The sequence below is a fragment of the Poecilia formosa genome, unplaced genomic scaffold (assembly GCF_000485575.1).
Source record: "Poecilia formosa unplaced genomic scaffold, Poecilia_formosa-5.1.2 Scaffold54, whole genome shotgun sequence".
Lineage (NCBI taxonomy): Eukaryota > Metazoa > Chordata > Actinopteri > Cyprinodontiformes > Poeciliidae > Poecilia > Poecilia formosa.
In genome coordinates, this window is record NW_006799993.1 from 2,387,232 (window position 1) to 2,398,360 (window position 11,129).

General features: G+C 38.3%; 1 protein-coding gene across 2 annotated transcripts; it reads right to left on the reverse strand.

The window, feature by feature from the left end:
• Window positions 1-580: 580 nt before the first annotated feature.
• Window positions 581-11,048, reverse strand: LOC103138778 (mitogen-activated protein kinase kinase kinase 7-like). Of its 2 annotated transcripts, XM_007553118.2 has the most exons (14): window positions 10,617-10,661; window positions 10,376-10,486; window positions 9,475-9,540; window positions 9,129-9,174; window positions 8,395-8,533; window positions 8,188-8,312; window positions 7,210-7,338; window positions 6,621-6,751; window positions 5,736-5,823; window positions 3,823-3,950; window positions 2,729-2,846; window positions 2,362-2,423; window positions 2,038-2,153; window positions 581-1,072 (listed from the first exon to the last, which is right to left on the reverse strand). In XM_007553118.2, exons 1-14 carry the CDS (start codon window positions 10,659-10,661, stop codon window positions 901-903), a joined length of 1,476 nt encoding a protein of 491 aa, XP_007553180.1. In that variant the 3' UTR covers window positions 581-900. The 2 variants fall into 2 exon arrangements, with proteins under 2 accessions (XP_007553180.1, XP_016527456.1); XM_016671970.1 differs by lacking the exons at window positions 5,736-5,823; window positions 6,621-6,751; window positions 7,210-7,338 and having other exon boundaries at window positions 10,617-11,048.
• Between the last annotated feature and the right edge of the window lie 81 nt (window positions 11,049-11,129).

The following is an 11,129-nucleotide window of genomic DNA, read 5'->3' on the forward strand; positions in this document are numbered from 1 at the left end:
CATTTACTGCATAATTTTGATCTCAAAATAAAACATTAAAACAAAACTTGTGTACAAACCACTACCATCAGTTTGTTGTTGCATCTGGCGTTTTTATTAATACATGCTATTCATTTAGAGAACTTACTTCTGGTGGGTAAAGTATCCAGAAATTAGTAAGATTAGGGATACTTTATAAAAATATTACTTAAGTAAAAGTAAAGAAAAAAAAGGTGTATAAACCACTTACAGAACAAAAAGTTGTCCAAAAAGTTACTCGAGTAAATGTAACTAGTTACTCAGAACCGTCACATTTTGTAACTCCATCAGAACCAGCATCAAACTTTTCTCTGAAAAACTTCTCCAAGATCCCATGAAGAAGAACATTTTAACTCTTTCAGACTGAAAACTGAAACGTTTTTGTTTCTCCAGAAGAAAACTGGAGACAGAATCAATTTTAAAATGTTCCATAAGAAAGAGTGACACCTGCTGGTCTAAAACAGAATTACACAATGTAAATAAAGTTTGGTGTAAAATTTATTTTGTTACAGCAATTGTTCAACATTTTGTAAAGGAAAGGTTTTTTTTTTCTCTCTTTTGCAGTCAGGATAAAAATAAAAATAAAAAGTATAAAAATACAAAAAGTAGATAATTTAAGAAGTTCAGTGGGGGAACTTTAGTAAAATCAGTGCTCACACTTCTCCAGCTTTTAGATCTGTAGTTCTTTAGCTGATCTGAGGATGATCAGTTCCTTCAGATCTAACTGTGAAGTTCATCTGTTCACCTCAGGATCAGGTTCGCTCTGGACCGGATCCATTACAGACGGCTGGTGAGCTGCTGAAGAAACAGGTCCAGGGTGATGCAGGTTTGGACCCAATACGTTACATCTGAGCAGAATCAGAGGCAGGAACATGCTGGGTCTCAGCTGTAGGGCTGGTTCTGACTCTGGATCAGACTCAGCCTGCTCCTCAGGTCCTGGCAGACGGCTGACAGGCTGCTGTTGTCCTCCAGCAGCTTGTTGTGTTCCTGTATGAGGCGTGAAGAGGTCTGCTGCTCCTTCTGCTCCTGCTCCAGCTCCGCCATGAGCTCCTCTCTGAACAGAAACCAGCAGAACCGGGTTGGTTGGAAAAACTCTTACACTAGTGCAGCAGATAACCGTGTTTCAGCAAAATACTTTCACATGCAGATACAAGCAAAGGTCCTGTTTTTTTGAAAAGAAAACAATGTTAGCCACTAAAAAAATCAAGATGGCCGCCATGATTTTTCAAGACAGCCACTAAAATTCTGATAGAAACTACATTTATGCATTAAAATAAGCAACTAGATGATGTTAAATCATAGTCTACATATTTTGAAACATAAAAATCTTTTAGATTTTCTTGATCTTGTGTTTCCTTTTTCCATTTTCAAAATAGTCACCATGCTTGTAATGGAGAATAGCAGTAGTTTTCCACAGCTAACCAAAAAGTTAGCTTCACTAACCACTACTTTGCTAAACAACAATCTTAGCTCTGGTAATGCTAAACCGCTAACCACATGAAAAATTATAAGAAGCTAAAGTTAAACTTATTAAAAAACTATCATAAGCTAATTCTAATCCACTAAGCACAGAAAACTATTAGCTAAAGCTAACACTAAACTACTAAATCCGTAAAAAATGAGCATAAGTTAAAGTTAAACATATTAAAAAACCAGCAGAAGCTAATGCTAAACCAATAAGCACATAAAACTATTAGCCGAAGCGAAAGCTAAACCCGTAAACACATAGAAAAATTAGCAGAAGCTATCGCTAACCATTAAGATGATCCTCAGTTTCTGATTTTGCAACATATTATTACTTTAAATTGTACGAGCAGGATAATGTGACAAAGTTAATCCAAATCATGAAATTGGGGAATATTTTAGGGCAATTATTGGTTTGAAAGACTGAAAACGGCAGCCATCTTGAAAAATGAGTTTACTGCAACAGTGATAGTTCAGATGGACTTAATGACACTTTTCTAAACTTTAAAGTCGCAGGAAGATATAAAACGCTCCATTAGGTGGAGAGAAACATACTTCCTGTTCAGAAGGTGTGCGATCTCGGATTGGACTCTCAGATAATCCTGAGCCATTCGTATGTGCTGCTCAAACACCATCATGGACTCATGGGAGTTTGGACAAGGAGCCAAAGGCTGAAACAAGAGAGAAAAACACAACAAGAAGACGGTGAAGACCAAGAATCCAAGAAGAGTTTTGTTCGTTAATCAGACATTGATGCACCAACAAGTGGGACATTTTTCACTTTTGTTACATTTAAAACACAGTGAACAACAGTGAGAACACATGGAAAGCAATCTACAGTCCAGGACCTTTAAGAAAAACCCAGTGATGTGAACGTACCTGTAACTGATGGTCCAATTTCAGGTAGACGGAGGGAACCGGGCTTTCTGATCCCTCGGTACCTGAACACAAAGTAACATTAAGAAAGTCACTAATAAGAAGCATAAAGTAAAAGTAACTTTAGTAACATTTAAAGTTGGATTTAAAAAGTAGCATCGATAGCTATGTAACAGTAAAAATAACTGTAAAAATAAGAGTAACTAAAGATGCAAATTACGGCTAACAGTAATGTAACAAACAGTAATAGTAAAGTTAACTAACATGACAATAAACGACTGTTATAGTTACAATAAAGTAACAAAGTTTATGTTAAAAAACTTAGTTCACTGATGATCCACCTGGAGGAGGAGCTCTACGTCAACCTCACCTGTCGGGCTAATGGTCATCCTCAGCTCTGATTGGCTGCAGGTGTTGACAGAGCTGCTGAAGTGGGCGGAGCTTTGACTCTCCAAGCTGGAGGTTCTGGAGACAGCGGCCCACCGAGCCTGGAGGAAAGAATCAGAACATTAGCTGCGACTCGGTTACTAATATTCACAAATCACTGGCTAAACCCTGCACAGCTGAGCAACTGTGGCGTTTACATTAAATAAGAAATTAAACTAAAATCACATGTGAATAAGCTCGTTTGCGCCATAAAAATATGGATGTAAACAGTTACATGAGATTAAATTCATATTTTATTCATCATCTATCAGCCATCAGATAGATAGCATCTTATGCAGGAGTTAGAGCGACAAGCTGCTTATACATGTGCGGCGTTTTGAGGAAACTGTCGGCCATTTTACAGAACAGATACTGATTCAGCATTTTTGACTTTTTATGAACTGTGCGATGCTGCGATAAATCTGGTGGAGCTACTTGTTTTACCACAAACAAAAAACAAAAACAAACCATCATCCTCCAACTTCCTGTCGTCTTTTTTGTTGATTTCACAATCAATCGAGTTTATTTGCATAGTTCAGCAACAAAGCAGTTCAAAGAGCTTCAAACCATAAAAACGCACAAACAACTGAGAAAACCAGTAAACTTCACATTTTTCCATCTTTAGACATTAAAATGTTGATTAATGTTCCATTTATTATGCAACTCTAAACAGGTGGGCTGTTAGTCTAGATTTAAAGGCACTCAGTGTTTCGGCTATTCTGCAGTTTTCTGAAAGTTTGTTCCATATTTGTGGTGCAGTGAAGCTGGATGCTGGTTCTCCATGTTGGGTTCTTCCAGACCTGAGAGGTCTAAAATAAATCTTTAATATATTCTCTATTTTTATATCATTTTGGTCATGTGATGCATGTTGTGATGCGTACAGTTTTGCGAAATCCATCTAATTTGATACGGCTGAAAAATCTATCAAAAAATGTGAGATTTTTTTAAATTACCGTGGTTCCATTCAGCGAATTTATTTTCAATTCTAAAGTTGATGGAAACTGGGGGAAGTGTCTGTTTTTTTTTTATTTCCGTTACCTTTGGAGTTCTGGGCTGCAGCGGGATTCTGTTCTCAGTGTTCTGCAGCGTTTCCTCGCCGCCAGATGCAGATCTGTGTTTGGCGTCGTCGCTGCGATTGCTGTGAATCGTTTCATCGGCACACGAGCCTGAAGACGGGACACAAAACCCACAGAATCACCGATTAGTACCAGAAAACAGAACCAGATTCTGCTGAGCCTCACAAACACACAGAGACGATTTTCCTTCCTTCAGTTCATCCGTACAAACTTTAAACTTGAAATTTCAGCTCAGTTTTCTCAGAATAAAACTCTCCAGGTGGAGGTCGGATTGGGTTTCAGTCAGAACCAGAGACCCTGGCAGCTGGGTCTGCGGTCCGTTTCGATGAAACATCTGTTTTCAGTTTAATCTGAGAGAAAACATGAACATTTCTGCTCAAATATGTAAATATTTATAACCAAAAACAACTGAACATTCTTTGGACAAGCTGTCAGCGATTTAAAGGGCTAGCATCACATTTTTACCAGATTTATGGAGCCATTTTATACCACAGTTAAATAACTATTTTACCTTTCAGTTGTTTTAAAAATGACACATCAAACATAACTTAAAATAAATTTGACATCATAATGTAACACCTTGAAATTGGGCCTCTCTCTTTAAGAAGCTCCTGCTCCTTCTGCTCGTCATCACAATGCTCCTCCATGAAGCCGTTTACAACCATTCTTACGACTGAGAAGTAGTTTGTATAAAATATTTTGCAGATATGCTGTTAAATCAGGTGTTTGCTAATTGCTGCCGTTGCTAGTCTGCAGGAGCTGAATGGAAATCGCTTTGTGAGATGAAGCTTTTTAGGAGTTATAACAATCACCACAGGTGTGTTTTTAAAGAGGGAATAATATGATAAAATGATGTAAAAACGTTAAAATATTGATTTAAATCAACACCAAAAGCTTTATATGATTCAGTTCCTTCAAAAGTTCAGAAAGGAATTTATTCAGGAGCGCGTTTCCACTACCAACTGGATTCTGACTGGGCAGGCGGGGGTTAAACCTAAACGTCTAAATCAGGGGTGTCCAAAGTGCGGCCCGGGGGCCATTTGTGGCCCCTGTACTGATTTTGTGCAGCCCCAAACTGCAGTTAAAAAATTTATACAAATTTGGCCCGTAGATGCAGATGGAGACTTTTAATTTGAAATCAAGATAAAAATTGCTACAAACATAATTTTATTAAACAGGAAAATATAAAGTACAACACAAAGTATATGTCTTTTTATAAACAAGTTTTAACAAAAGGTAAAACAGGAATACTTTTACTGAAAAGCCAAGTTTTGCTTTTATTATTTCTTAAATTTAGCAAAAAATAGCAAACATTTTGAGACGAAGTGACCCAAATAAACTGAAAACTACATGCCTTTATTTTAATGCAGCAAACATGAAGATCTGCTACAGTGTATTTGGGACATTGTAAGAAGAAAAAGGAAAGGAGTAAATTTTTACCAAAAAAAGAAATCAGAAAGACTTTTCCTTGAAATAATGAAATTTTTAGATTAATAGAAATTTTCTACAGAAAAAAACTTGATTAATCACAAAATTTATGAGTTTTTGGCAGAAATGTACTTCTTTTCTTCTAATACCTGGTCATAAAAATCCCTTTAAAGTCTTGTATCTACGATAAATATCAGGCCACTTTTTCACTTGAAAAGCTTTAGTTGGGTTTTTTGGACTGCAACAACTTTTGACTCTACAAATTTTGTCCCACGTGACAAAAACTTTGGACACTTGGGGTCTAAAGTGACTCCAAACGTGGGCCGATAAGCAGCAACGTTTTTCCCACTCAGTAGCTCCGTCCTAACGATACCGTACTGCTGTTACGGACTTACAGCAGAATATTATACAGTGGAATCGGACCGACCCGCTCAGTGAAATCGTTACCTGTGCTCGTTGCGGATGAGGAGCCGCTTCTGTTGGATGATGAAGACTGGTGAGGAAGATTGAGGGGTTCATCAGAACCTGGGAAGTACTGGACCACACAAACATGTAATCAGAGGAGGGAAGTAACTGAGTAACTTCAGGGCAAAAATTTACTTTTAAGAGTATTTTTACTTCTGCTTGAGTAACTTTATTATGAAGTACCGCTACTCTTACTTGAGTAAAATCTCTGGATACTTGACTCACTGCGAGTAACTAAGTTTTGCTGCCTGGATGCTCTACCCAGCTCCGCATGTGATTAGAGAATGTGACGGTGGCAACTGAATAAGTTTTATTTATATGATTTAAGGCAAGGGTGTTCAAACTGGGGCCCGCGGGGCATTTGCGGCCTTTGGACTGATTTTTTGCGGCCGCACAACCACAACTCAATAACTTCAGACAAAACTACGACTTTTAAATCAAAATCTACTTACAAAAATGTTAGTAGATTAAAGATGTTATCTTTTCTAAGCTTTCTGGTTTTTATTTGTTGTCATGGTAACTAGGACCACGTCTGCTCATTGACTTGTACTCTATAAAGTGACATTTTATGCACCTAAATCTGAGTTTAATTGCTTTCTTTTAGTTTTCTTCAATCAAGCCAAGGAAAACATGCAAAAAACATTTTTACAACTACAATGAAATTCCTACAAAAAACATCAGATTATTTCTTTGATTAAAATAGTTCATGCTAATTTTATTGTTGAGAAAGTTAAAAAGAGCAACATTTTTGATGATTTTAGTTTTTAAAATTGAAATGATATTTTCTGATCTTAAACGTGACTAAATGTTTGCACATCTCTGATTTAAAGGTTGCTGCAGCTGCAGGAGAGCCGTGCAGAGCTTTACCTTCATCAGGCTGCCCATTGTGTCCCGGACCTCGCTCATAGACGGCCTTTGACTAGGCTCTTTGTCCCAGCAGCGGGTCATTAGCGTCTCGATGGGTTCAGGGAGATCCTTAATCAGAGGAGGACGAGTTCCTGCATCACAATGACCTGGCAGTTAGCTTCATACGTAGCAACATAGGCTACATTCATGGGACTCTAAACTCATATTTGACCTATGACCCCGAACAAAATCCAGTCTGTGCCACTTCCTAATGAGAATTCAGACACGTATCTGACTTTTCTCTAAGCGTCTGCAGTCTTCAGCTTTTACGTCATTGATGTGAAATGCGTCATAATTCTGCACCAGAAAAGGCCGGATGTGGTAAATTAGGATGTAAACGATGGCTGAAAATTATGATAATACATTTATGAATGAAATCTGTGTCACTCCATCCCATCATAATCCCACCGACTGAACATCTAAACAGATTTCTCTACAGAAGTTGCTGTCAACATTTAGTGAGTAAGAGAATCGGCTCTCAGCAAAAACAATGAAGTGAAATAAATCTGAATTGAGCATCAAGACGTGCTGCGTTGCCATGGTAACCCACCTCTGTGCACCGCCCACATGATGCAGAACGCCGATCCGCCGATCTCCTCGAAGGGCTTCCTGCGGGTGATGACCTCCCACAGGATGATGCTCCAGCTGAACACGTCACACTTCTCGCTGTAGTTACTCCCTGAAACAGCAGACAGGAGAGAAGCTGCAGCTCAGGGAACGACAGAGCGGCGCCTCCTTCACAAACACGATCAAAACTTTGTCGAAAAACTAAACTTTCACAAGTGCAATGTTTCAGTTAAATAAGAGATGCAATTAAAACCACACATAAATACGCTTGCTCACAGGATAAGTCATTAAAAATCATGCCGTGCCGTCGTCCTCCAACAACTTCCTGCCGTCTTTTCCGGCAGTAGAAGCATCCAGCTGCTGATCACTTATGTGATGCAAAAAATAATAATTTCATTGCCGTTTTTTGCAAAATATTATGGAAGAGACATTTTTTGCAGAATTCTGACTTGATCTCAGAAGATTTATGTCAGAAATAGGAAGAAAAAAGTAAAAAATTTGAGATTATAGTCAGAATTATGAAGAAAAAAAAATCTGAATTCTGAGAAAAAGTCACAATTTTAAGAAAAAAGGAATTTTGAGAAAAACATCGCAAGTCTAAGAAAAAAAGGAATTTTGAGAAAAACGTCCAAGTCTAAGAAAAAAGGAATTTTGAGAAAAAGTCAGAATTCTGAGAAAAAAAGTTGGAATTCTGAAGAAATGTCGGAATCTTGAGAAAAATGATGAAAAAAGATGAAATTCTGAGATTAAAGTCTGAATTCTGAGAAAACAACATCTTTACAGTGGCGCTAATCCTAGTCCGTAAAATATACTCTTTCAATATCTCAACTGAGTGCAAAAAAACTCAGTTTTCTTTGAAATTGGTGCGTTTCCATTAAGCGAATTGATTTTCATAATTTTACATTGTGCTGTTATCTGGAACCGCAGCAAACGGCAGAAATGCAGCCGAAGCGCCTCAGACCTTCAAACACCTCGGGAGCCATCCAGGCGGCGCTGCCCTTGTTGTTGGTCATGTAGGTCTGGATGTCGCACGCCGTTCCGAAGTCACAGATCTTCAGCACCGTTCCCCGAGCAACGAGCAGCAGACTGAAACAGAGAGACAGAAATTTAAAAAAACCCAACAAAAACCACAGGACCCTGATGCATCATGGGCCGCCTGTGCTTTTACTTTGGCGGTTTGAGGTCTCTGTGGATCAGCGCTTTGGGCTTCATGTTGTGCAGGTAGGCGACGCCGTCCGCACACTGCAGGCACCAGCTCATGGCGTGGGCGGCCGTGTAGTGAGGCAGCGGGTCGGCGCTGTGCAGGACTGCAACACAACACCACCACTAAACTTTTTCCTCAATGATAAACAAAACCAACTTTAACACCAGACAAAGATAACATACATTTTAAAAGTTATGATTTAACTACCGAGTGAAAAAAAAGGTTCCCAATCTGACCAAGTGTGGAAAAGTGACAGTAAATTTGGTTGATTTAAATGTGACAGAAGAGACAAAACTGGAATAAATCTGAAATCTATGCATCTTTTCCTGGCTTGTTGTGTGTTTCTCTAAAGAAAACGATAAATAAGTAGCCCTACTTTAACATGTTTTTACTCCAGTAAAAGTAAAAAGTAGCCAAGAAATTACTCAAGTACTGAGAAACTGATCCTTTAATATTTGAAAATTACATCAGCTGGACCAAAATATAAAGTTACTGGGACATTGTTGGTATTTTAAGGACAATAATTTACATAAGTAACAAAAAACAACAAAATCAGACAAAATCATTTTTTCCCAAATCAGTTTTGTTCAATAAAAGACTTATGAAACTTTAACAGAAACTGCAGTTTCTGTTAAAGTGTCTGGTGGAAATGTGGTTAAAACTTGTTTGTATGAATAAGACAATCAGATGAGACTCACGGTTGTATAAAGAGCCACATTCTGCGTACTCCATCACCAGACAAACCTGACGACACAAATGAAAAGATTAAAAAACAAACATAAACCACAGTGTAGCAATTTAATTCTCTATTTGTTCAACATTTTTGATGAAATATGGAAAGAAATAATCATTAAATGCTCAAATCTGACCTCTACATTATTTACTAAATGATGCTAATTTATCGTTATCTAAAGAAATGTGGCAGATTATGACTAAATGATTTAAGCTTTTAATTTACTCCAGAACTCTCAGCTCCTTTCATACTTATAAACAGAACCAGCAGAACCTCGTGGTAAATGTTTCAGTGATCTGTCGGGTTCTCACCGGGTCGTCACAGGAGCCGTACAGCTTCACAATGTTGGGATGACTGACCCGGGAAAGCTGCCGGAGCTGCACACATGCACACAAAAACAGGTCCAAATAAAAATAAAAACAATTCACAACAGCAGCAACAAAGACACAGAGATTCATTTGGGTTTTCTAAGGTTCTGTTCAGAAATAATAATTAAATCTATGAATCAAATGTATTAATATTGGAAATCAGTTCAGAGGAACACAGGCATTCACCTTTAAAAGCAGGTAAAAGAAAGAAAAATATTAAATACTGTCTTGTAGCATTTCCAATTTATGCTAGATAAATTTCTAATTGTGTAAAATAAAATTAATCTTTAAAAAATATAATAAAATTGTAGCATATGTCCTTTACAATGCAAGAATGTTTTTATTTTAAGATTTTATTAGAATAAAAATAAGTATATTGTTTTTATAACCTTCAGCTCTGGAACAAACAGTCCCTTCAGATAAATGAAAATATTTTCATTGTTTACAGTCGCCTTTGATTTAACAAAACAGTCTGACTAATAAACATTTGTTTCTTTTAAGCATTTTAACACTGGTTTCTTGTTATTTTCTGCCTGCTTTTTGTATGAATGTTGATAAGCAATCATTTACGGCTCAATAGGTTCTCTTTTACCCCAAAGAGTACATTTCCTACGTTAAACTCCGTAAACTGTATTTTAAATAATTGATATTTTCACTGAGGTTTAAGTAAGTTTTGCAGCCCTGTGTAGATTTTATTTACTAAAAATAAACCAAAAGGGGCTTTTTGGTTAGTAAAAGGATCCGAACTGGCTCCCCATCAGACATCAGCGTTGGTTAAACTAGACTGAACCTGAATCTCACCCCGGTCAGTGTCGGTTCTGACCCATAAATCATGGATCCGTACCTCCACCAGGAAGGCGTTCCTCTCTGCGTCGCTCTCGATGGTCTTGATGGCCACATCTTTTCCTCTCCAAACAGCCTTGAAGACCACACCGAAGGTCCCTCTGCCCACAGCCTGCAGCCACACACACGGAACCTGGTGATGGACCCGCTGATCCGAACCGTTCACCGTTACGCAGGAACTTCACAAGCTCGGCCCTGAACCTCGCCTCGAACCTCTTCTCGACTGCAGAACCAGAACTTACCGCCTCGAACAGAATATCATCGTACTGGATGTCCTCAAACACCATGGTGCCCCCCTCCTCTGGGCCGAATCGGAACCAAGCCGCTGCTCCGCCGCAGATCCAAAGCACCAAAACAAACTATCTGCAGTTTGAGGAAGTGGAGTACTTTAGCAGCCTGGATGTTTAAAGTCCGGGTGTTCCTGAACGCCTCACTGACGCGGAAGAGAACAGTGCTCCAGGTCATCACGTTCATACATCACATCCATTCCACACGCTTATCTTCGCGTTACGTCTCTGTGATCTGAGTGGATTCATGGAATTTACGTGATTTAATTTAGTTTCCTAAACGCAGCTTTACTCAAAGACAAAAATGTCCACTAGGGGGCGACAACACATCAAAATTCCGTTTACTTTTACAATATCGCCATTGCGACACCTTCCTAAAATAATGGTCATTTTTTGCCAAAAGGGATTTTGACATAGTAATAATAATAATAATAATAACAACAACAACAACAACAACACCTCTTTCTT